This window comes from Leptodactylus fuscus, assembly GCF_031893055.1.
Source record: "Leptodactylus fuscus isolate aLepFus1 chromosome 2 unlocalized genomic scaffold, aLepFus1.hap2 SUPER_2_unloc_4, whole genome shotgun sequence".
NCBI lineage: Eukaryota > Metazoa > Chordata > Amphibia > Anura > Leptodactylidae > Leptodactylus > Leptodactylus fuscus.
In genome coordinates, this window is record NW_027439805.1 from 318,786 (window position 1) to 346,589 (window position 27,804).

The window sequence follows — 27,804 nt, forward strand, 5'->3', positions numbered from 1 at the left end:
CAGTGCCCTGACCGGAACCTCACCCTAATACAGGGTCACCGCCCTACACAGCCAGTGCCCTGCCCGTAACCTCACCCTAATACAGGGTCACCGCCCTACACAGCCAGTGCCCTGTCTGTAACCTCACCCTAATTCAGGGTCACCGCCCTACACAGCCAGTGCCCTGCCTGTAACCTCACCCTAATACAGGGTCACCGCCCTACATAGCCAGTGCCCTGCCCGTAACCTCACCCTAATACAGGGTCACCGCCCTACATAGCCAGTGCCCTGCCCGTAACCTCACCCTAATACAGGGTCACCGCCCTACATAGCCAGTGCCCTGACTGGATCCTCACCCTAATACAGGGTCACCTCCCTACACAGCCAGTGCCCTGAGCGGAACCTCACCCTAATACAGGGTCACCGCCCTACACAGCCAGTGCCCTGCCCGTAACCTCACCCTAATACAGGGTCACCGCCCTACATAGCCAGTGCCCTGCCTGTAACCTCACCCTAATACAGGGTCACCGCCCTACATAGCCAGTGCCCTGACCGGAACCTCACCCTAATACAGGGTCACCGCCCTACACAGCCAGTGCCCTGACCGGAACCTCACCCTAATTCAGGGTCACCGCCCTACATAGCCAGTGCCCTGCCCGTAACCTCACCCTAATACAGGGTCACCGCCCTACATAGCCAGTGCCCTGCCCGTAACCTCACCCTAATACAGGGTCACCGCCCTACATAGCCAGTGCCCTGCCCGTAACCTCACCCTAATACAGGGTCACCGCCCTACATAGCCAGTGCCCTGACTGGATCCTCACCCTAATACAGGGTCACCGCCCTACATACCCAGTGCCCTGCCCGTAACCTCACCCTAATACAGGGTCACCGCCCTACACAGCCAGTGCCCTGAGCGGAACCTCACCCTAATACAGGGTCACCGCCCTACACAGCCAGTGCCCTGACCGGAACCTCACCCTAATACAGGGTCACCGCCCTACACAGCCAGTGCCCTGCCTGTAACCTCACCCTAATACAGGGTCACCGCCCTACATAGCCAGTGCCCTGACCGTAACCTCACCCTAATACAGGGTCACCGCCCTACATAGTCAGTGCCCTGCCCGTAACCTCACCCTAATACAGGGTCACCGCCCTACACAGCCAGTGCCCTGACCGGAACCTCACCCTAATACAGGGTCACCGCCCTACACAGCCAGTGCCCTGACCGGAACCTCACCCTAATACAGGGTCACCGCCCTACATAGCCAGTGCCCTGCCCGTAACCTCACCCTAATACAGGGTCACCGCCCTACATACCCAGTGCCCTGCCTGTAACCTCACCCTAATACAGGGTCACCGCCCTACATACCCAGTGCCCTGCCCGTAACCTCACCCTAATACAGGGTCACCGCCCTACATAGCCAGTGCCCTGCCCGTAACCTCACCCTAATACAGGGTCACCGCCCTACACAGCCAGTGCCCTGACCGGAACCTCACCCTAATACAGGGTCACCGCCCTACACAGCCAGTGCCCTGACCGGAACCTCACCCTAATACAGGGTCACCGCCCTACATAGCCAGTGCCCTGACCGGAACCTCACCCTAATACAGGGTCACCGCCCTACACAGCCAGTGCCCTGCCTGTAACCTCACCCTAATACAGGGTCACCGCCCTACACAGCCAGTGTCCTGCCCGTAACCTCACCCTAATACAGGGTCACCGCCCTACATAGCCAGTGCCCTGACCGTAACCTCACCCTAATACAGGGTCACCGCCCTACATAGCCAGTGCCCTGACCGGAACCTCACCCTAATACAGGGTCACCGCCCTACACAGCCAGTGCCCTGACCGGAACCTCACCCTAATACAGGGTCACCGCCCTACACAGCCAGTGCCCTGACCGGAACCTCACCCTAATACAGGGTCACCGCCCTACACAGCCAGTGCCCTGCCTGTAACCTCACCCTAATACAGGGTCACCGCCCTACATAGCCAGTGCCCTGACCGTAACCTCACCCTAATACAGGGTCACCGCCCTACATAGTCAGTGCCCTGCCCGTAACCTCACCCTAATACAGGGTCACCGCCCTACACAGCCAGTGCCCTGACCGGAACCTCACCCTAATACAGGGTCACCGCCCTACACAGCCAGTGCCCTGACCGGAACCTCACCCTAATACAGGGTCACCGCCCTACATAGCCAGTGCCCTGCCCGTAACCTCACCCTAATACAGGGTCACCGCCCTACATACCCAGTGCCCTGCCTGTAACCTCACCCTAATACAGGGTCACCGCCCTACATACCCAGTGCCCTGCCCGTAACCTCACCCTAATACAGGGTCACCGCCCTACATAGCCAGTGCCCTGCCCGTAACCTCACCCTAATACAGGGTCACCGCCCTACACAGCCAGTGCCCTGACCGGAACCTCACCCTAATACAGGGTCACCGCCCTACACAGCCAGTGCCCTGACCGGAACCTCACCCTAATACAGGGTCACCGCCCTACATAGCCAGTGCCCTGACCGGAACCTCACCCTAATACAGGGTCACCGCCCTACACAGCCAGTGCCCTGCCTGTAACCTCACCCTAATACAGGGTCACCGCCCTACACAGCCAGTGTCCTGCCCGTAACCTCACCCTAATACAGGGTCACCGCCCTACATAGCCAGTGCCCTGACCGGAACCTCACCCTAATACAGGGTCACCGCCCTACACAGCCAGTGCCCTGACCGGAACCTCACCCTAATACAGGGTCACCGCCCTACACAGCCAGTGCCCTGCCCGGAACCTCACCCTAATACAGGGTCACCGCCCTACACAGCCAGTGCCCTGACCGGAACCTCACCCTAATACAGGGTCACCGCCCTACATAGCCAGTGCCCTGCCCGTAACCTCACCCTAATACAGGGTCACCGCCCTACATAGCCAGTGCCCTGACCGGAACCTCACCCTAATACAGGGTCACCGCCCTACATAGCCAGTGCCCTGCCTGTAACCTCACCCTAATACAGGGTCACCGCCCTACATAGCCTGTGTCCTGACCGGAACCTCACCCTAATACAGGGTCACCGCCCTACACAGCCAGTGCCCTGACCGGAACCTCACCCTAATACAGGGTCACCGCCCTACATAGCCAGTGCCCTGACCGTAACCTCACCCTAATACAGGGTCACCGCCCTACATAGCCAGTGCCCTGCCTGTAACCTCACCCTAATACAGGGTCAACGCCCTACACAGCCAGTGCCCTGCCCGTAACCTCACCCTAATACAGGGTCACCGCCCTACACAGCCAGTGCCCTGCCTGTAACCTCACCCTAATACAGGGTCACCGCCCTACATAGCCAGTGCCCTGCCCGTAACCTCACCCTAATACAGGGTCACCGCCCTACATAGCCAGTGCCCTGCCCGTAACCTCACCCTAATACAGGGTCACCGCCCTACACAGCCAGTGCCCTGACCGGAACCTCACCCTAATACAGGGTCACCGCCCTACATAGCCAGTGCCCTGCCCGTAACCTCACCCTAATACAGGGTCACCGCCCTACACAGCCAGTGCCCTGACCGTAACCTCACCCTAATACAGGGTCACCGCCCTACATAGCCAGTGCCCTGACTGGATCCTCACCCTAATACAGGGTCACCGCCCTACATAGCCAGTGCCCTGCCCGTAACCTCACCCTAATACAGGGTCACCGCCCTACATAGCCAGTGCCCTGCCCGTAACCTCACCCTAATACAGGGTCACCGCCCTACATAGCCTGTGTCCTGACCGGAACCTCACCCTAATACAGGGTCACCGCCCTACACAGCCAGTGCCCTGACCGGAACCTCACCCTAATACAGGGTCACCGCCCTACATAGCCAGTGCCCTGACTGGAACCTCACCCTAATACAGGGTCACCGCCCTACATACCCAGTGCCCTGACCGGAATCTCACCCTAATACAGGGTCACCGCCCTACATAGCCAGTGCCCTGACCGGAATCTCACCCTAATACAGGGTCACCGCCCTACATACCCAGTGCCCTGCCCGTAACCTCACCCTAATACAGGGTCACCGCCCTACATAGCCAGTGCCCTGCCCGTAACCTCACCCTAATACAGGGTCACCGCCCTACACAGCCAGTGCCCTGACCGGAACCTCACCCTAATACAGGGTCACCGCCCTACACAGCCAGTGCCCTGACCGGAACCTCACCCTAATACAGGGTCACCGCCCTACATAGCCAGTGCCCTGCCCGTAACCTCACCCTAATACAGGGTCACCGCCCTACACAGCCAGTGCCCTGCCCGGAACCTCACCCTAATACAGGGTCACCGCCCTACACAGCCAGTGCCCTGCCTGTAACCTCACCCTAATACTTGGTCACCGCCCTACATAGCCAGTGCCCTGACCGGAACCTCACCCTAATACAGGGTCACCGCCCTACATAGTCAGTGCCCTGACCGTAACCTCACCCTAATACAGGGTCACCGCCCTACATAGCCAGTGCCCTGACCGGAACCTCACCCTAATACAGGGTCACCGCCCTACACAGCCAGTGCCCTGACTGTAACCTCACCCTAATACAGGGTCACCACCCTACACAGCCAGTGCCCTGACCGGAACCTCGCCCTAATACAGGGTCACCGCCCTACATAGCCAGTGCCCTGCCCGTAACCTCACCCTAATACAGGGTCACCGCCCTACACAGCCAGTGCCCTGACCGGAACCTCACCCTAATACAGGGTCACCGCCCTACATAGCCTGTGTCCTGCCCGTAACCTCACCCTAATACAGGGTCACCGCCCTACATAGCCAGTGCCCTGACCGGAACCTCACCCTAATACAGGGTCACCGCCCTACACAGCCAGTGCCCTGCCCGTAACCTCACCCTAATACAGGGTCACCGCCCTACACAGCCAGTGCCCTGACCGGAACCTCACCCTAATACAGGGTCACCGCCCTACACAGCCAGTGCCCTGACCGGAACCTCATCCTAATACAGGGTCACCGCCCTACATAGCCAGTGCCCTGACCGGAACCTCACCCTAATACAGGGTCACCGCCCTACATAGCCAGTGCCCTGCCTGTAACCTCACCCTAATACAGGGTCACCGCCCTACATAGCCAGTGCCCTGACCGGAACCTCACCCTAATACAGGGTCACCGCCCTACATAGCCAGTGCCCTGCCCGTAACCTCACCCTAATACAGGGTCACCGCCCTACACAGCCAGTGCCCTGACCGGAACCTCACCCTAATACAGGGTCACCGCCCTACACAGCCAGTGCCCTGACCGGAACCTCACCCTAATACAGGGTCACCGCCCTACACAGCCAGTGCCCTGCCTGTAACCTCACCCTAATACAGGGTCACCGCCCTACATAGCCTGTGTCCTGACCGGAACCTCACCCTAATACAGGGTCACCGCCCTACATAGCCAGTGCCCTGCCTGTAACCTCACCCTAATACAGGGTCACCGCCCTACATAGCCAGTGCCCTGACCGGAACCTCACCCTAATACAGGGTCACCGCCCTACACAGCCAGTGCCCTGACCGGAACCTCACCCTAATACAGGGTCACCACCCTACACAGCCAGTGCCCTGCCCGTAACCTCACCCTAATACAGGGTCACCGCCCTACACAGCCAGTGCCCTGACCGTAACCTCACCCTAATACAGGGTCACCGCCCTACATAGCCAGTGCCCTGACCGGAACCTCACCCTAATACAGGGTCACCGCCCTACATAGCCAGTGCCCTGCCCGGAACCTCACCCTAATACAGGGTCACCGCCCTACACAGCCAGTGCCCTGACCGTAACCTCACCCTAATACAGGGTCACCGCCCTACATAGCCAGTGCCCTGACCGGAACCTCACCCTAATACAGGGTCACCGCCCTACATAGCCAGTGCCCTGCCCGTAACCTCACCCTAATACAGGGTCACCGCCCTACATAGTCAGTGCCCTGACTGTAACCTCACCCTAATACAGGGTCACCGCCCTACACAGCCAGTGCCCTGACCGGAACCTCACCCTAATACAGGGTCACCGCCCTACATAGCCTGTGTCCTGCCCGTAACCTCACCCTAATACAGGGTCACCGCCCTACATAGCCAGTGCCCTGACCGGAACCTCACCCTAATACAGGGTCACCGCCCTACACAGCCAGTGCCCTGCCCGTAACCTCACCCTAATACAGGGTCACCGCCCTACACAGCCAGTGCCCTGACCGGAACCTCACCCTAATACAGGGTCACCGCCCTACACAGCCAGTGCCCTGACCGGAACCTCACCCTAATACAGGGTCACCGCCCTACATAGCCAGTGCCCTGACCGGAACCTCACCCTAATACAGGGTCACCGCCCTACATAGCCTGTGTCCTGACCGGAACCTCACCCTAATACAGGGTCACCGCCCTACATAGCCAGTGCCCTGCCTGTAACCTCACCCTAATACAGGGTCACCGCCCTACATAGCCAGTGCCCTGACCGGAACCTCACCCTAATACAGGGTCACCGCCCTACATAGCCAGTGCCCTGCCCGTAACCTCACCCTAATACAGGGTCACCGCCCTACACAGCCAGTGCCCTGCCCGTAACCTCACCCTAATACAGGGTCACCGCCCTACACAGCCAGTGCCCTGACCGTAACCTCACCCTAATACAGGGTCACCGCCCTACATAGCCAGTGCCCTGCCCGTAACCTCACCCTAATACAGGGTCACCGCCCTACATAGTCAGTGCCCTGACTGTAACCTCACCCTAATACAGGGTCACCGCCCTACACAGCCAGTGCCCTGACCGGAACCTCACCCTAATACAGGGTCACCGCCCTACATAGCCAGTGCCCTGCCTGTAACCTCACCCTAATACAGGGTCACCGCCCTACATAGCCAGTGCCCTGCCTGGAACCTCACCCTAATACAGGGTCACCGCCCTACATAGCCAGTGCCCTGCCTGTAACCTCACCCTAATACAGGGTCACCGCCCTACACAGCCAGTGCCCTGACCGGAACCTCACCCTAATACAGGGTCACCGCCCTACATAGCCAGTGCCCTGCCTGTAACCTCACCCTAATACAGGGTCACCGCCCTACATAGCCAGTGCCCTGACCGGAACCTCACCCTAATACAGGGTCACCGCCCTACACAGCCAGTGCCCTGACCGGAACCTCACCCTAATACAGGGTCACCGCCCTACATAGCCAGTGCCCTGCCTGTAACCTCACCCTAATACAGGGTCACCGCCCTACATAGCCAGTGCCCTGCCCGGAACCTCACCCTAATACAGGGTCACCGCCCTACATAGCCAGTGCCCTGCCTGTAACCTCACCCTAATACAGGGTCACCGCCCTACACAGCCAGTGCCCTGACCGGAACCTCACCCTAATACAGGGTCACCGCCCTACATAGCCAGTGCCCTGCCTGTAACCTCACCCTAATACAGGGTCACCGCCCTACATAGCCAGTGCCCTGCCCGTAACCTCACCCTAATACAGGGTCACCGCCCTACACAGCCAGTGCCCTGACCGGAACCTCACCCTAATACAGGGTCACCGCCCTACACAGCCAGTGCCCTGACTGTAACCTCACCCTAATACAGGGTCACCGCCCTACATAGCCAGTGCCCTGCCCGGAACCTCACCCTAATACAGGGTCACCGTCCTACACAGCCAGTGCCCTGCCCGGAACCTCACCCTAATACAGGGTCACCGCCCTACACAGCCAGTGCCCTGCCTGTAACCTCACCCTAATACAGGGTCACCGCCCTACACAGCCAGTGCCCTGACCGGAACCTCACCCTAATACAGGGCCACCGCCCTACATAGCCAGTGCCCTGCCCGTAACCTCACCCTAATACAGGGTCACCGCCCTACACAGCCAGTGCCCTGACCGGAACCTCACCCTAATACAGGGTCACCGCCCTACATAGCCAGTGCCCTGACCGGAACCTCACCCTAATACAGGGTCACCGCCCTACATAGCCAGTGCCCTGACCGGAACCTCACCCTAATACAGGGTCACCGCCCTACACAGCCAGTGCCCTGCCTGTAACCTCACCCTAATACAGGGTCACCGCCCTACATAGCCAGTGCCCTGCCCGTAACCTCACCCTAATACAGGGTCACCGCCCTACATAGCCAGTGCCCTGCCCGTAACCTCACCCTAATACAGGGTCACCGCCCTACATACCCAGTGCCCTGACCGGAACCTCACCCTAATACAGGGTCACCGCCCTACATAGCCAGTGCCCTGCCTGTAACCTCACCCTAATACAGGGTCACCGCCCTACATAGCCAGTGCCCTGACCGGAACCTCACCCTAATACAGGGTCACCGCCCTACACAGCCAGTGCCCTGCCCGTAACCTCACCCTAATACAGGGTCACCGCCCTACATAGCCAGTGCCCTGACCGGAACCTCACCCTAATACAGGGTCACCGCCCTACATAGCCAGTGCCCTGACCGGAACCTCACCCTAATACAGGGTCACCGCCCTACATACCCAGTGCCCTGACCGGAACCTCACCCTAATACAGGGTCACCGCCCTACACAGCCAGTGCCCTGAGCGGAACCTCACCCTAATACAGGGTCACCGCCCTACACAGCCAGTGCCCTGCCCGTAACCTCACCCTAATACAGGGTCACCGCCCTACATAGCCAGTGCCCTGCCTGTAACCTCACCCTAATACAGGGTCACCGCCCTACATAGCCAGTGCCCTGACCGGAACCTCACCCTAATACAGGGTCACCGCCCTACATAGCCAGTGCCCTGACCGGAACCTCACCCTAATACAGGGTCACCGCCCTACACAGCCAGTGCCCTGCCCGTAACCTCACCCTAATACAGGGTCACCGCCCTACATAGCCAGTGCCCTGACCGGAACCTCACCCTAATACAGGGTCACCGCCCTACATAGCCAGTGCCCTGACCGGAACCTCACCCTAATACAGGGTCACCGCCCTACATACCCAGTGCCCTGACCGGAACCTCACCCTAATACAGGGTCACCGCCCTACACAGCCAGTGCCCTGACCGGAACCTCACCCTAATACAGGGTCACCGCCCTACACAGCCAGTGCCCTGAGCGGAACCTCACCCTAATACAGGGTCACCGCCCTACATAGTCAGTGCCCTGACCGTAACCTCACCCTAATACAGGGTCACCGCCCTACATAGCCAGTGCCCTGCCCGTAACCTCACCCTAATACAGGGTCACCGCCCTACACAGCCAGTGCCCTGCCCGTAACCTCACCCTAATACAGGGTCACCGCCCTACACAGCCAGTGCCCTGACCGGAACCTCACCCTAATACAGGGTCACCGCCCTACATAGCCAGTGCCCTGACCGGAACCTCACCCTAATACAGGGTCACCGCCCTACATAGTCAGTGCCCTGACCGTAACCTCACCCTAATACAGGGTCACCGCCCTACATAGCCAGTGCCCTGCCTGTAACCTCACCCTAATACAGGGTCACCGCCCTACATAGCCAGTGCCCTGACCGGAACCTCACCCTAATACAGGGTCACCGCCCTACACAGCCAGTGCCCTGAGCGGAACCTCACCCTAATACAGGGTCACCGCCCTACACAGCCAGTGCCCTGACCGGAACCTCACCCTAATACAGGGTCACCGCCCTACATAGCCAGTGCCCTGACCGGAACCTCACCCTAATACAGGGTCACCGCCCTACACAGCCAGTGCCCTGCCCGTAACCTCACCCTAATACAGGGTCACCGCCCTACATAGCCAGTGCCCTGCCCGTAACCTCATCCTAATACAGGGTCACCGCCCTACATAGCCAGTGCCCTGCCCGTAACCTCACCCTAATACAGGGTCACCGCCCTACACAGCCAGTGCCCTGACCGGAACCTCACCCTAATACAGGGTCACCGCCCTACATAGTCAGTGCCCTGCCCGTAACCTCACCCTAATACAGGGTCACCGCCCTACACAGCCAGTGCCCTGACCGGAACCTCACCCTAATACAGGGTCACCGCCCTACATAGCCAGTGCACTGACCGGAACCTCACCCTAATACAGGGTCACCGCCCTACACAGCCAGTGCCCTGCCCGTAACCTCACCCTAATACAGGGTCACCGCCCTACATAACCAGTGCCCTGACCGGAACCTCACCCTAATACAGGGTCACCGCCCTACATAGCCAGTGCTCTGCCCGTAACCTCACCCTAATACAGGGTCACCGCCCTACATAGCCAGTGCCCTGACCGTAACCTCACCCTAATACAGGGTCACCGCCCTACATAGCCAGTGCCCTGCCCGTAACCTCACCCTAATACAGGGTCACCGCCCTACACAGCCAGTGCCCTGACCGGAACCTCACCCTAATACAGGGTCACCGCCCTACATAGCCAGTGCCCTGCCCGTAACCTCACCCTAATACAGGGTCACCGCCCTACATAGCCAGTGTCCTGCCCGTAACCTCACCCTAATACAGGGTCACCGCCCTACATAGCCAGTGCCCTGACCGGAACCTCACCCTAATACAGGGTCACCGCCCCTACATAGCCAGTGCCCTGACCGGAACCTCACTCTAATACAGGGTCACCGCCCTACATAGCCAGTGCCCTGCCCGTAACCTCACCCTAATACAGGGGTCACCGCCCTACATAGCAGTGCCCTGACCGGAACCTCACCCTAATACAGGGTCACCGCCCTACACAGCCAGTGCCCTGACCGGAACCTCACCCTAATACAGGGTCACCGCCCTACATAGCCAGTGCCCTGAGCGTAACCTCACCCTAATACAGGGTCACCGCCCTACACAGCCAGTGCCCTGACCGTAACCTCACCCTAATACAGGGTCACCGCCCTACACAGCCAGTGCCCTGACCGGAACCTCACCCTAATACAGGGTCACCGCCCTACACAGCCAGTGCCCTGACCGGAACCTCACCCTAATACAGGGTCACCGCCCTACATAGCCTGTGTCCTGCCTTTAACCTCACCCTAATACAGGGTCACCGCCCTACATAGCCAGTGCCCTGACCGGAACCTCACCCTAATACAGGGTCACCGCCCTACACAGCCAGTGCCCTGACCGGAACCTCACCCTAATACAGGGTCACCGCCCTACATAGCCAGTGCCCTGCCTGTAACCTCACCCTAATACAGGGTCACCGCCCTACACAGCCAGTGCCCTGCCCCTAACCTCACCCTAATACAGGGTCACCGCCCTACATAGCCAGTGTCCTGACCGGAACCTCACCCTAATACAGGGTCACCGCCCTACATAGCCAGTGCCCTGACCGTAACCTCACCCTAATACAGGGTCACCGCCCTACATAGCCAGTGCCCTGACCGTAACCTCACCCTAATACAGGGTCACCGCCCTACATAGCCAGTGTCCTGACCGGAACCTCACCCTAATACAGGGTCACCGCCCTACATAGCCAGTGCCCTGCCTGTAACCTCACCCTAATACAGGGTCACCGCCCTACACAGCCAGTGCCCTGCCCCTAACCTCACCCTAATACAGGGTCACCGCCCTACATAGCCAGTGCCCTGACCGGAACCTCACCCTAATACAGGGTCACCGCCCTACATAGCCAGTGCCCTGACCGGAACCTCACCCTAATACAGGGTCACCGCCCTACACAGCCAGTGCCCTGACCGGAACCTCACCCTAATACAGGGTCACCGCCCTACATAGCCAGTGCCCTGACCGGAACCTCACCCTAATACAGGGTCACCGCCCTACACAGCCAGTGCCCTGACCGGAACCTCACCCTAATACAGGGTCACCGCCCTACACAGCCAGTGCCCTGACCGGAACCTCACCCTAATACAGGGTCACCGCCCTACATAGCCAGTGCCCTGCCTGTAACCTCACCCTAATACAGGGTCACCGCCCTACATAGCCAGTGCCCTGACCGGAACCTCACCCTAATACAGGGTCACCGCCCTACATAGCCAGTGCCCTGACCGGAACCTCACCCTAATACAGGGTCACCGCCCTACATAGCCAGTGCCCTGACCGGAACCTCACCCTAATACAGGGTCACCGCCCTACACAGCCAGTGCCCTGACCGGAACCTCACCCTAATACAGGGTCACCGCCCTACATAGCCAGTGCCCTGACCGGAACCTCACCCTAATACAGGGTCACCGTCCTACACAGCCAGTGCCCTGCCCGTAACCTCACCCTAATACAGGGTCACCGCCCTACATAGCCAGTGCTCTGACCGGAACCTCACCCTAATACAGGGTCACCGCCCTACATAGCCAGTGCCCTGACCGGAACCTCACCCTAATACAGGGTCACCGCCCTACATAGCCAGAGCCCTGCCTGTAACCTCACCCTAATACAGGGTCACCGCCCTACATAGCCAGTGCCCTGCCCGTAACCTCACCCTAATACAGGGTCACCGCCCTACATAGCCTGTGTCCTGACCGGAACCTCACCCTAATACAGGGTCACCGCCCTACATAGCCAGTGCCCTGCCCGTAACCTCACCCTAATACAGGGTCACTGCCCTACATAGCCTGTGTCCTGACCGGAACCTCACCCTAATACAGGGTCACCGCCCTACATAGCCAGTGCCCTGCCCGTAACCTCACCCTAATACAGGGTCACCGCCCTACACAGCCAGTGCCCTGAGCGGAACCTCACCCTAATACAGGGTCACCGCCCTACACAGCCAGTGCCCTGACCGGAACCTCACCCTAATACAGGGTCACCGCCCTACATAGCCAGTGCCCTGCCCGTAACCTCACCCTAATACAGGGTCACCGCCCTACATAGCCAGTGCTCTGACCGGAACCTCACCCTAATACAGGGTCACCGCCCTACATAGCCAGTGCCCTGACCGGAACCTCACCCTAATACAGGGTCACCGCCCTACATAGCCAGAGCCCTGCCCGTAACCTCACCCTAATACAGGGTCACCGCCCTACATAGCCAGTGCCCTGCCCGTAACCTCACCCTAATACAGGGTCACCGCCCTACATAGCCTGTGTCCTGACCGGAACCTCACCCTAATACAGGGTCACCGCCCTACACAGCCAGTGCCCTGAGCGGAACCTCACCCTAATACAGGGTCACCGCCCTACATAGCCAGTGCTCTGACCGGAACCTCACCCTAATACAGGGTCACCGCCCTACATAGCCAGTGCCCTGCCCGTAACCTCACCCTAATACAGGGTCACCGCCCTACATAGCCAGTGCCCTGCCTGTAACCTCACCCTAATACAGGGTCACCGCCCTACATAGCCAGTGCCCTGACCGGAACCTCACCCTAATACAGGGTCACCGCCCTACATAGCCAGTGCCCTGCCTGTAACCTCACCCTAATACAGGGTCACCGCCCTACATAGTCAGTGCCCTGACCGGAACCTCACCCTAATACAGGGTCACCGCCCTACACAGCCAGTGCCCTGACCGGAACCTCACCCTAATACAGGGTCACCGCCCTACACAGCCAGTGCCCTGACTGGAACCTCACCCTAATACAGGGTCACCGCCCTACACAGCCAGTGCCCTGCCTGTAACCTCACCCTAATACAGGGTCACCGCCCTACATAGTCAGTGCCCTGACCGGAACCTCACCCTAATACAGGGTCACCGCCCTACACAGCCAGTGCCCTGACCGGAACCTCACCCTAATACAGGGTCACCGCCCTACACAGCCAGTGCCCTGCCCGGAACCTCACCCTAATACAGGGTCACCGCCCTACATAGCCAGTGCCCTGCCTGTAACCTCACCCTAATACAGGGTCAACGCCCTACATAGCCAGTGCCCTGACCGGAACCTCACCCTAATACAGGGTCACCGCCCTACATAGCCAGTGCCCTGCCCGGAACCTCACCCTAATACAGGGTCACCGCCCTACATAGCCAGTGCCCTGCCTGTAACCTCACCCTAATACAGGGTCACCGCCCTACATAGCCAGTGCCCTGACCGTAACCTCACCCTAATACAGGGTCACCGCCCTACACAGCCAGTGCCCTGACCGGAACCTCACCCTAATACAGGGTCACCGCCCTACACAGCCAGTGCCCTGACCGGAACCTCACCCTAATACAGGGTCACCGCCCTACACAGCCAGTGCCCTGACCGGAACCTCACCCTAATACAGGGTCACCGCCCTACATAGCCAGTGCCCTGCCCGTAACCTCACCCTAATACAGGGTCACCGCCCTACACAGCCAGTGCCCTGCCTGTAACCTCACCCTAATACAGGGTCAACGCCCTACATAGCCAGTGTCCTGACCGGAACCTCACCCTAATACAGGGTCACCGCCCTACACAGCCAGTGCCCTGACCGGAACCTCACCCTAATACAGGGTCACCGCCCTACATAGCCAGTGCCCTGCCCGTAACCTCACCCTAATACAGGGTCACCGCCCTACATAGCCAGTGCCCTGCCTGTAACCTCACCCTAATACAGGGTCACCGCCCTACACAGCCAGTGCCCTGCCTGTAACCTCACCCTAATACAGGGTCACCGCCCTACACAGCCAGTGCCCTGCCCGTAACCTCACCCTAATACAGGGTCACCGCCCTACATAGCCAGTGCCCTGCCTGTAACCTCACCCTAATACAGGGTCACCGCCCTACATAGCCAGTGCCCTGCCTGTAACCTCACCCTAATACAGGGTCACCGCCCTACACAGCCAGTGCCCTGACCGAAACCTCACCCTAATACAGGGTCACCGCCCTACACAGCCAGTGCCCTGCCCGTAACCTCACCCTAATACAGGGTCACCGCCCTACATAGCCAGTGCCCTGACCGTAACCTCACCCTAATACAGGGTCACCGCCCTACACAGCCAGTGCCCTGACCGAAACCTCACCCTAATACAGGGTCACCGCCCTACATAGCCAGTGCCCTGCCCGTAACCTCAACCTAATACAGGGTCACCGCCCTACACAGCCAGTGCCCTGCCTGTAACCTCACCCTAATACAGGGTCACCGCCCTACATAGCCAGTGCCCTGCCCGTAACCTCACCCTAATACAGGGTCACCGCCCTACACAGCCAGTGCCCTGCCTGTAACCTCACCCTAATACAGGGTCACCGCCCTACACAGCCAGTGCCCTGCCCGTAACCTCACCCTAATACAGGGTCACCGCCCTACATAGCCAGTGCCCTGCCTGTAACCTCACCCTAATACAGGGTCACCGCCCTACATAGCCAGTGCCCTGACCGGAACCTCACCCTAATACAGGGTCACCGCCCTACATAGCCAGTGCCCTGACCGGAACCTCACCCTAATACAGGGTCACCGCCCTACACAGCCAGTGCCCTGACCGAAACCTCACCCTAATACAGGGTCACCGCCCTACACAGCCAGTGCCCTGCCCGTAACCTCACCCTAATACAGGGTCACCGCCCTACATAGCCAGTGCCCTGACCGTAACCTCACCCTAATACAGGGTCACCGCCCTACACAGCCAGTGCCCTGCCTGTAACCTCACCCTAATACAGGGTCACCGCCCTACACAGCCAGTGCCCTGACCGGAACCTCACCCTAATACAGGGTCACCGCCCTACACAGCCAGTGTCCTGCCTGTAACCTCACCCTAATACAGGGTCACCGCCCTACACAGCCAGTGCCCTGCCTGTAACCTCACCCTAATACAGGGTCACCGCCCTACACAGCCAGTGCCCTGCCTGTAACCTCACCCTAATACAGGGTCACCGCCCTACACAGCCAGTGTCCTGACCGTAACCTCACCCTAATACAGGGTCACCGCCCTACACAGCCAGTGCCCTGACCGTAACCTCACCCTAATACAGGGTCACCGCCCTACACAGCCAGTGCCCTGACCGGAACCTCACCCTAATACAGGGTCACCGCCCTACACAGCCAGTGCCCTGACCGTAACCTCACCCTAATACAGGGTCACCGCCCTACATAGCCAGTGCCCTGCCTGTAACCTCACCCTAATACAGGGTCACCGCCCTACATAGCCAGTGCCCTGCCTGTAACCTCACCCTAATACAGGGTCACCGCCCTACATAGCCAGTGCCCTGACCGTAACCTCACCCTAATACAGGGTCACCGCCCTACATAGCCAGTGCCCTGACCGTAACCTCACCCTAATACAGGGTCACCGCCCTACACAGCCAGTGCCCTGACCGGAACCTCACCCTAATACAGGGTCACCGCCCTACATAGCCAGTGCCCTGACCGGAACCTCGCCCTAATACAGGGTCACCGCCCTACATAGCCAGTGCCCTGACCGTAACCTCACCCTAATACAGGGTCACCGCCCTACACAGCCAGTGCCCTGACCGGAACCTCACCCTAATACAGGGTCACCGCCCTACATAGCCAGTGCCCTGCCTGTAACCTCACCCTAATACAGGGTCACCGCCCTACATAGCCAGTGCCCTGCCCGGAACCTCACCCTAATACAGGGTCACCGCCCTACATAGCCAGTGCCCTGCCTGTAACCTCACCCTAATACAGGGTCACCGCCCTACATAGCCAGTGCCCTGACCGGAACCTCACCCTAATACAGGGTCACCGCCCTACATAGCCAGTGCCCTGCCTGTAACCTCACCCTAATACAGGGTCACCGCCCTACACAGCCAGTGCCCTGACCGGAACCTCACCCTAATACAGGGTCACCGCCCTACACAGCCAGTGCCCTGACCGGAACCTCACCCTAATACAGGGTCACCGCCCTACATAGCCAGTGCCCTGACTGGATCCTCACCCTAATACAGGGTCACCGCCCTACATAGCCAGTGCCCTGACCGGAACCTCACCCTAATACAGGGTCACCGCCCTACACAGCCAGTGCCCTGACCGGAACCTCACCCTAATACAGGGTCACCGCCCTACACAGCCAGTGCCCTGCCCGTAACCTCACCCTAATACAGGGTCACCGCCCTACACAGCCAGTGCCCTGCCCGTAACCTCACCCTAATACAGGGTCACCGCCCTACATAGCCAGTGCCCTGCCCGTAACCTCACCCTAATACAGGGTCACCGCCCTACACAGCCAGTGCCCTGACCGGAACCTCACCCTAATACAGGGTCACCGCCCTACACAGCCAGTGCCCTGACCGGAACCTCACCCTAATACAGGGTCACCGCCCTACACAGCCAGTGCCCTGACCGTAACCTCACCCTAATACAGGGTCACCGCCCTACATAGCCAGTGCCCTGCCTGTAACCTCACCCTAATACAGGGTCACCGCCCTACATAGCCAGTGCCCTGCCTGTAACCTCACCCTAATACAGGGTCACCGCCCTACATAGCCAGTGCCCTGACCGTAACCTCACCCTAATACAGGGTCACCGCCCTACACAGCCAGTGCCCTGACCGGAACCTCACCCTAATACAGGGTCACCGCCCTACATAGCCAGTGCCCTGCCTGTAACCTCACCCTAATACAGGGTCACCGCCCTACACAGCCAGTGCCCTGACCGGAACCTCACCCTAATACAGGGTCACCGCCCTACATAGCCAGTGCCCTGCCCGTAACCTCACCCTAATACAGGGTCACCGCCCTACATAGCCAGTGCCCTGCCTGTAACCTCACCCTAATACAGGGTCACCGCCCTACATAGCCAGTGCCCTGCCCGTAACCTCACCCTAATACAGGGTCACCGCCCTACATAGCCAGTGCCCTGACCGTAACCTCACCCTAATACAGGGTCACCGCCCTACACAGCCAGTGCCCTGCCTGTAACCTCACCCTAATACAGGGTCACCGCCCTACACAGCCAGTGCCCTGCCCGTAACCTCACCCTAATACAGGGTCACCGCCCTACATAGCCAGTGCCCTGCCCGTAACCTCACCCTAATACAGGGTCACCGCCCTACATAGCCAGTGCCCTGCCCGTAACCTCACCCTAATACAGGGTCACCGCCCTACATAGCCAGTGCCCTGCCCGTAACCTCACCCTAATACAGGGTCACTGCCCTACATAGCCAGTGCCCTGCCCGTAACCTCACCCTAATACAGGGTCACCGCCCTACATAGCCAGTGCCCTGCCCGTAACCTCACCCTAATACAGGGTCACCGCCCTACACAGCCAGTGCCCTGACCGGAACCTCACCCTAATACAGGGTCACCGCCCTACATAGCCAGTGCCCTGCCCGTAACCTCACCCTAATACAGGGTCACCGCCCTACATAGCCAGTGCCCTGCCCGTAACCTCACCCTAATACAGGGTCACCGCCCTACATAGCCAGTGCCCTGCCCGTAACCTCACCCTAATACAGGGTCACTGCCCTACATAGCCAGTGCCCTGCCCGTAACCTCACCCTAATACAGGGTCACCGCCCTACATAGCCAGTGCCCTGCCCGTAACCTCACCCTAATACAGGGTCACCGCCCTACACAGCCAGTGCCCTGCCCGTAACCTCACCCTAATACAGGGTCACCGCCCTACATAGCCAGTGCCCTGCCCGTAACCTCACCCTAATACAGGGTCACCGCCCTACATAGCCAGTGCCCTGCCTGTAACCTCACCCTAATTCAGGGTCCGTCCCTAATTAACCCTTTCCAACAATTTATAGATGCCAAAGTAAGAAGGGCTAGTAAAACACACAGTTGCATCCAAACAATATAGCGTGACGTGACATGAATGTATGGTGGTATGTAATGTATATAACTGCACCCGCTCATCAGGGGAAATAGCAATAGAATATGTCTACCCTATCCAGGCATAGACGCTTACGCTAGAGGCCGTCACTCATCCACATGTATCGCTCCGTAACATCCATCCATACAGAGCGTCCACGGATAGTGAAGGGAGAGATATAGTCACATATAGACCCAATGACTCCAACAGCCGTCTAAACTCCTCCAGCGAGTGCCAGCGAGTGAGCGTCTCTACCCGATGCCGACTTTACAGCTATCCTGAGTGCACATCCATCAGACATCGCACCGGAGAGCCCACGCCCTACAACAACCTGCGCACGCCCGCACTCACAGATATTGGAGAAGAGCCCGAAAAGGTGGATGTAGGCTCCTAACCAAGAGGGCAGTATATAGTGATAGAACTATCCAGCAAACAAGGAACATCTGGGTCCTGGCACCTTCTGGGGGGGGGGGGGGGGTTACTCTGCCGGACTCCTTTTTCAGAGATGTGACTTAACCCCCGCTGTGCTGCTTTCCTCCTCAGGTCACTTCTATGTGTTGGTGTTCGGCGGTCGTACTACAGAATCAGCAGCTCTGCAGGATGCCACATTTCTTCACACAGAGGACATGTCCTGGGCAGAGGTCTGTCAGCACCTGTGTGCAAGTCGGGGATGGGTGAGATGGTCTGCAGTGGGATCAGTCAGCGATGGGTGAGATGGTCTGCAGTGGGATCAGTCAGTGATGGGTGAGATGGTCTGCAGTGGGATCAGTCAGCGATGGGTGAGATGGTCTGCAGTGGGATCAGTCAGCGATGGGTGAGATGGTCTGCAGTGGGATCAGTCAGTGATGGGTGAGATGGTCTGCAGTGGGATCAGTCAGCGATGGGTGAGATGGTCTGCAGTGGGATCAGTCAGCGATGGGTGAGATGGTCTGCAGTGGGATCAGTCAGCGATGGGTGAGATGGTCTGCAGTGGGATCAGTCAGCGATGGGTGAGATGGTCTGCAGTGGGATCAGTCAGCGATGGGTGAGATGGTCTGCAGTGATATCAGTCAGCAATGGGTGAGATGGTCTGCAGTGATATCAGTCAGTGATGGGTGAGATGGTCTGCAGTGGGATCAGTCAGCGATGGGTGAGATGGTCTGCAGTGGGATCAGTCAGCGATGGGTGAGATGGTCTGCAGTGATATCAGTCAGTGATGGGTGAGATGGTCTGCAGTGATATCAGTCAGTGATGGGTGAGATGGTCTGCAGTGGGATCAGTCAGTGATGGGTGAGATGGTCTGCAGTGGGATCAGTCAGCGATGGGTGAGATGGTCTGCAGTGGGATCAGTCAGTGATGGGTGAGATGGTCTGCAGTGGGATCAGTCAGCGATGGGTGAGATGGTCTGCAGTGGGATCAGTCAGCGATGGGTGAGATGGTCTGCAGTGATATCAGTCAGTGATGGGTGAGATGGTCTGCAGTGGGATCAGTCAGTGATGGGTGAGATGGGCTGCAGTGATATCAGTCAGTGATGGGTGAGATGGTCTGCAGTGGGATCAGTCAGTGATGGGTGAGATGGTCTGCAGTGGGATCAGTCAGCGATGGGTGAGATGGTCTGCAGTGATATCAGTCAGCGATGGGTGAGATGGTCTGCAGTGATATCAGTCAGTGATGGGTGAGATGGTCTGCAGTGGGATCAGTCAGCGATGGGTGAGATGGTCTGCAGTGGGATCAGTCAGTGATGGGTGAGATGGTCTGCAGTGGGATCAGTCAGCGATGGGTGAGATGGTCTGCAGTGATATCAGTCAGTGATGGGTGAGATGGTCTGCAGTGGGATCAGTCAGTGATGGGTGAGATGGTCTGCAGTGGGATCAGTCAGCGATGGGTGAGATGGTCTGCAGTGGGATCAGTCAGCGATGGGTGAGATGGTCTGCAGTGATATCAGTCAGTGATGGGTGAGATGGTCTGCAATAATGTGGCTGGTGGGTGATGTTATGTTCTTGAGTGTACTATGACTATCATTGAGAATTGGAATTCTGATCCCGATCTTTTCTGGCGGGATCAAGGTCAGAGGTTAGTTCCCACAATGCTTTGCTACTGGCTAATCATTGTGGGTAAAGCCTGAAACTCAGCCACCATGTTAGCTATGGGCAGTAATGTGATTGGATGTTAGCTATGGGCAGTAATGTGATTGGATGTTAGCTATGGGCAGTAATGTGATTGGATGTTAGCTATGGGCAGTAATGTGATTGGATGTTAGCTATGGGCAGTAATGTGATTGGATGTTGGCCGCATCATCACACTGCTCTATATAAGGCCTGTGATGATGCTGATCCACCATTTTGCTGCACAGTTGTATCTTGGGAGAGGAGCTCAGTTGTATCTAGGGAGAGGAGCTCAGTTGTATCTAGGGAGAGGAGCTCAGTTGTATCTAGGGAGAGGAGCTCAGTTGTATCTTGGGAGAGGAGCTCAGTTATATCTAGGGAGAGGAGATCAGTTGTATCTTGGGAGAGGAGCTCAGTTGTAGTTAGGGAGAGGATCTCAGTAGTATCTAGGGAGAGGATCTCAGTAGTATCTAGGGAGAGGAGCACAGTAGTAGCTAGGGAGAGGAGCACAGTAGTATCTTGGGAGAGGAGCTCAGTAGTATCTTGGGAGAGGAGCTCAGTAGTATCTTGGGAGAGGAGCTCAGTAGTATCTAGGAGAGGAGCACAGTAGTAGCTAGGGAGAGGAGCACAGTAGTAGCTAGGGAGAGGAGCACAGTTGTAGCTAGGGAGAGGAGCTCAGTAGTATCTAGGGAGAGGAGCACAGTAGTAGCTAGGGAGAGGAGCACAGTAGTAGCTAGGGAGAGGAGCACAGTAGTATCTAGGGAGAGGAGCACAGTAGTAGATAGGGAGAGGAGCACAGTTGTATCTAGGAGAGGAGCACAGTAGTAGCTAGGGAGAGGATCTCAGTAGTATCTAGGGAGAGGAGCTCAGTTGTATCTAGGGAGAGGAGCACAGTAGTAGCTAGGGAGAGGAGCACAGTAGTATCTAGGGAGAGGAGCACAGTAGTAGATAGGGAGAGGAGCACAGTTGTAGCTAGGGAGAGGAGCATAGTAGTATCTAGGGAGAGGAGCACAGTTGTATCTAGGAGAGGAGCACAGTAGTAGCTAGGGAGAGGAGCTCAGTAGTAGCTAGGGAGAGGAGCACAGTAGTAGATAGGGAGAGGAGCACAGTAGTAGCTAGGGAGAGGAGCACAGTAGTAGATAGGGAGAGGAGCACAGTTGTAGCTAGGGAGAGGAGCATAGTAGTATCTAGGGAGAGGAGCTCAGTTGTATCTAGGAGAGGAGCACAGTAGTAGCTAGGGAGAGGAGCTCAGTAGTATCTAGGAGAGGAGCACAGTAGTAGCTAGGGAGAGGAGCACAGTTGTAGCTAGGGAGAGGAGCATAGTAGTATCTAGGGAGAGGAGCACAGTTGTATCTAGGAGAGGAGCACAGTAGTAGCTAGGGAGAGGAGCTCAGTAGTAGCTAGGGAGAGGAGCACAGTAGTAGATAGGGAGAGGAGCACAGTAGTAGATAGGGAGAGGAGCACAGTTGTAGCTAGGGAGAGGAGCATAGTAGTATCTAGGGAGAGGAGCTCAGTTGTATCTAGGAGAGGAGCACAGTAGTAGCTAGGGAGAGGAGCTCAGTAGTATCTAGGAGAGGAGCACAGTAGTAGCTAGGGAGAGGAGCACAGTTGTAGCTAGGGAGAGGAGCTCAGTAGTATCTAGGGAGAGGAGCTCAGTTGTATCTAGGGAGAGGAGCATAGTAGTAGCTAGGGAGAGGAGCACAGTTGTATCTAGGAGAGGAGCACAGTAGTAGCTAGGGAGAGGATCTCAGTAGTATCTAGGGAGAGGAGCTCAGTTGTATCTAGGGAGAGGAGCTCAGTAGTAGCTAGGGAGAGGAGCACAGTAGTATCTAGGAGAGGAGCACAGTAGTAGCTAGGGAGATGATCTCAGTAGTATCTAGGGAGAGGAGCTCAGTTGTATCTAGGGAGACGAGCTCAGTAGTAGCTAGGGAGAGGAGCACAGTTGTATCTAGGAGAGGAGCACAGTAGTAGCTAGGGAGAGGAGCTCAGTTGTATCTAGGAGAGGAGCACAGTAGTAGTTAGGGAGAGGAGCTCAGTAGTAGCTAGGGAGAGGAGCTCAGTTGTATCTAGGGAGAGGAGCATAGTAGTAGCTAGGGAGAGGAGCTCAGTTGTATCTAGGAGAGGAGCACAGTAGTAGCTAGGGAGAGGAGCTCAGTAGTAGCTAGGGAGAGGAGCGCAGTAGTAGATAGGGAGAGGAGCACAGTAGTAGCTAGGGAGAGGAGCACAGTAGTAGATAGGGAGAGGAGCACAGTTGTAGCTAGGGAGAGGAGCATAGTAGTATCTAGGGAGAGGAGCTCAGTTGTATCTAGGAGAGGAGCACAGTAGTAGCTAGGGAGAGGAGCTCAGTAGTATCTAGGAGAGGAGCACAGTAGTAGCTAGGGAGAGGAGCACAGTTGTAGCTAGGGAGAGGAGCATAGTAGTATCTAGGGAGAGGAGCACAGTTGTATCTAGGAGAGGAGCACAGTAGTAGCTAGGGAGAGGAGCTCAGTAGTAGCTAGGGAGAGGAGCACAGTAGTAGATAGGGAGAGGAGCACAGTAGTAGATAGGGAGAGGAGCACAGTTGTAGCTAGGGAGAGGAGCATAGTAGTATCTAGGGAGAGGAGCTCAGTTGTATCTAGGAGAGGAGCACAGTAGTAGCTAGGGAGAGGAGCTCAGTAGTATCTAGGAGAGGAGCACAGTAGTAGCTAGGGAGAGGAGCACAGTTGTAGCTAGGGAGAGGAGCACAGTTGTAGCTAGGGAGAGGAGCTCAGTAGTATCTAGGGAGAGGAGCTCAGTTGTATCTAGGGAGAGGAGCATAGTAGTAGCTAGGGAGAGGAGCACAGTTGTATCTAGGAGAGGAGCACAGTAGTAGCTAGGGAGAGGATCTCAGTAGTATCTAGGGAGAGGAGCTCAGTTGTATCTAGGGAGAGGAGCTCAGTAGTAGCTAGGGAGAGGAGCACAGTAGTATCTAGGAGAGGAGCACAGTAGTAGCTAGGGAGATGATCTCAGTAGTATCTAGGGAGAGGAGCTCAGTTGTATCTAGGGAGAGGAGCTCAGTAGTAGCTAGGGAGAGGAGCACAGTTGTATCTAGGAGAGGAGCACAGTAGTAGCTAGGGAGAGGAGCACAGTTGTATCTAGGAGAGGAGCACAGTAGTAGTTAGGGAGAGGAGCTCAGTAGTAGCTAGGGAGAGGAGCTCAGTTGTATCTAGGGAGAGGAGCATAGTAGTAGCTAGGGAGAGGAGCTCAGTTGTATCTAGGAGAGGAGCACAGTAGTAGATAGGGAGAGGAGCTCAGTAGTAGCTAGGGAGAGGAGCTCAGTTGTATCTAGGGAGAGGAGCATAGTAGTAGCTAGGGAGAGGAGCTCAGTTGTATCTAGGAGAGGAGCACAGTAGTAGCTAGGGAGAGGATCTCAGTAGTATCTAGGGAGAGGAGCTCAGTTGTATCTAGGAAAGGAGCACAGTAGTAGCTGGGGAGAGGAGCTCATTTGTAGCTAGGGTCAGTGTAGGCAGGTGCTGTGCTAGTGAGGGTATTAGGAGGTAGTATAGGTAGGTTAGCATTTGTAAAAACTATATATGTCTCATTTTCAATATAAAACTAAGAAGCTTCTTTTGTTAACCCTTTCACTGCCAATCACGTAGCTCTACGTCCTCCCAGGGTGTCACTTTGTCACTTCCTTGCCGAGGACGTAGCTGCTATGTCCTTACTTCTGATAGCCATATCTCAGGACTCGTTTGGCCTATGAAGATAATTTTAGATTCATTTTAAAGATGATAATCTCATATTTAAAATGATACCAAGTTCTTCACGTTAACCCTTACTGTGCCAACGCGATTCACTGTTGAAAACGCTATTGGGGATTTAGATCTCATTGAAGATCTAAGGAAGATATTCTCATCTTTAAAATGAATCTAAAATTATCTTCATAGGCCAAATGAGTCCTGAGATACAGAACTTTAAAGTGGAGTGGGGGAGGAGCAGCTGCAGCATGCAGAGAGACACAGACACAGAAGCATTTTCTCTGATCTGTGCACAACCTGTATGTGACCCCAGGAGGGGGGAGGAGGGGTTTCACATGCAACCTGCCATTTAGCTCCACCCCCAAATTAGTGTGTAGCTCCGCCCACCACGTAGCGTGATCCTATGGGGTGGCTGAAGGGCCTGTGATGTCATCAAAGGTCCTCAATATTGGGCTATGAAGTACAGGCAGGAGCAACTCCATTCTGTGTTACATAGAGACTGCCTGTCTCTGCCATAATGAACACAATTGTATTAGCTAGCCTGATAACTGGGAGAACAGAAGACGAGTTCAGAAATGAAAGCAGGAAGCTATGTCACGTGGTGCAGACACAGGAATAGCTAGATACACAGGCTCCTCCCCTGCACTTAGCCCCTCCTCCCTCCCCCCTGACAGCAGCAGATACATCACTGGACTCATGAGCAGCTAGGTCAGGGCTGTGTCAACAATGAAGTGAATAAAGTAAGATAGTGGACAAACAAAGCAGTTCTGCTTAAGCAGTGTATTTAGGAAAAGTCTTACATCCACATTAACAAGCAGTATAGATAGGATCCTTGTGATGGGACAACCCCTTTAACACCCGCCCCTGTAAATATATACATGTGTGGTGTGTACTGTATATGCATGTGTGGTATGTACTGTATAGACGTGTGTGGTGTGTACTGTATAGACGTGTGTGGTGTGTACTGTATATGAATGTGTGGTGTGTACTGTATAGACGTGTGTGGTATGTACTGTATATGAATGTGTGGTGTGTACTGTATAGACATGTGTGGTATGTACTATATATACATGTGTGGTGTGTACTGTATAGACATGTGTGGTGTGTACTGTATATACATGTGTGGTGTGTACTGTATAGACATGTGTGGTGTGTACTGTATATGCATGTGTGGTATGTACTGTATATACATGTGTGGTGTGTACTGTATAGACATGTGTGGTGTGTACTGTATATGAATGTGTGGTGTGTACTGTATAGACATGTGTGGTATGTACTATATATACATGTGTGGTGTGTACTGTATAGACATGTGTGGTGTGTACTGTATATACATGTGTGGTGTGTACTGTATAGACATGTGTGGTGTGTACTGTATTCATGTGTGGTGTGTACTGTATAGACATGTGTGGTGTGTACTGTATTCATGTGTGGTGTGTACTGTATAGACATGTGTGGTATGTACTGTATAGACATGTGTGGTGTGTACTGTATATACATGTGTGGTGTGTACTGTATAGACGTGTGGTGTGTACTGTATATGAATGTGTGGTGTGTACTGTATAGACATGTGTGGTGTGTACTGTATATGAATGTGTGGTGTGTACTGTATAGACGTGTGTGGTGTGTACTGTATATGCATGTGTGGTGTGTACTGTATAGACATGTGTGGTGTGTACTGTATATGAATGTGTGGTGTGTACTGTATAGACGTGTGTGGTGTGTACTGTATATGCATGTGTGGTGTGTACTGTATAGACGTGTGTGGTGTGTACTGTATAGACGTGTGTGGTGTGTACTGTATAGACGTGTGTGGTGTGTACTGTATATGCGTGTGTGGTGTGTACTGTATAGACGTGTGTGGTGTGTACTGTATAGACGTGTGTGGTGTGTACTGTATAGACGTGTGTGGTGTGTACTGTATAGACGTGTGTGGTGTGTACTGTATAGACGTGTGTGGTGTGTGGTGTGTACTGTATAGACATGTGTGGTATGTACTGTATAGACGTGTGTGGTGTGTACTGTATAGACGTGTGTGGTGTGTACTTTATAGACGTGTGTGGTGTGTACTGTATATGCGTGTGTGGTGTGTACTGTATATGCGTGTGTGGTGTGTACTGTATAGACGTGTGTGGTGTGTACTGTATAGACGTGTGTGGTGTGTACTGTATAGACGTGTGTGGTGTGTACTGTATAGACATGTGTGGTGTGTACTGTATATACATGTGTGGTGTGTACTGTATAGACGTGTGTGGTGTGTACTGTATAGACGTGTGTGGTGTGTACTGTATAGACGTGTGTGGTGTGTACTGTATAGACGTGTGTGGTGTGTACTGTATAGACGTGTGTGGTGTGTACTGTATAGACGTGTGTGGTGTGTACTGTATATGCATGTGTGGTGTGTACTGTATAGACGTGTGTGGTGTGTACTGTATAGACATGTGTGGTGTGTACTGTATATACATGTGTGGTATGTACTGTATAGACGTGTGTGGTGTGTACTGTATATGCGTGTGTGGTGTGTACTGTATATGCGTGTGTGGTGTGTACTGTATATGCATGTGTGGTGTGTACTGTATAGACGTGTGTGGTGTGTACTGTATAGACGTGTGTGGTGTGTACTGTATAGACGTGTGTGGTGTGTACTGTATAGACGTGTGTGGTGTGTACTGTATAGACGTGTGTGGTGTGTACTGTATAGACGTGTGTGGTGTGTACTGTATAGACGTGTGTGGTGTGTACTGTATAGACGTGTGTGGTGTGTACTGTATATGCATGTGTGGTGTGTACTGTATAGACGTGTGTGGTGTGTACTGTATAGACATGTGTGGTGTGTACTGTATAGACGTGTGTGGTGTGTACTGTATATGCGTGTGTGGTGTGTACTGTATATGCGTGTGTGGTGTGTACTGTATATGCGTGTGTGGTGTGTACTGTATAGACGTGTGTGGTGTGTACTGTATAGACGTGTGTGGTGTGTACTGTATAGACGTGTGTGGTGTGTACTGTATAGACGTGTGTGGTGTGTACTGTATATGCATGTGTGGTGTGTACTGTATATGCATGTGTGGTGTGTACTATATATACATGTGTGGTGTGTACTGTATAGACGTGTGTGGTGTGTACTGTATAGACGTGTGTGGTGTGTACTGTATAGACGTGTGTGGTGTGTACTGTATAGACGTGTGTGGTGTGTACTGTATAGACGTGTGTGGTGTGTACTGTATATGCATGTGTGGTGTGTACTGTATATGCATGTGTGGTGTGTACTGTATATGCATGTGTGGTGTGTACTGTATATACATGTGTGGTGTGTACTGTATAGACATGTGTGGTGTGTACTGTATATGCATGTGTGGTGTGTACTGTATATGCATGTGTGGTGTGTACTGTATAGACATGTGTGGTGTGTACTGTATAGACATGTGTGGTGTGTACTGTATATACATGTGTGGTGTGT

At 55.7% G+C, this 27,804-nt stretch overlaps 1 protein-coding gene across 1 annotated transcript in view; it reads left to right on the forward strand.

Moving 5' to 3' along the window:
• LOC142186341 (tRNA wybutosine-synthesizing protein 4-like) overlaps nt 1-19,218 on the forward strand; it is a gene marked incomplete at its 3' end in the record, with an annotated part of 194,440 nt that extends 175,222 nt beyond the window's left edge. The window contains exon 12 of the mRNA XM_075261170.1: nt 19,088-19,218. Within this exon, the coding sequence (XP_075117271.1) occupies nt 19,088-19,218 (131 nt within the window). The remainder of the gene's footprint in view (nt 1-19,087) is intronic.
• Between the last annotated feature and the right edge of the window lie 8,586 nt (nt 19,219-27,804).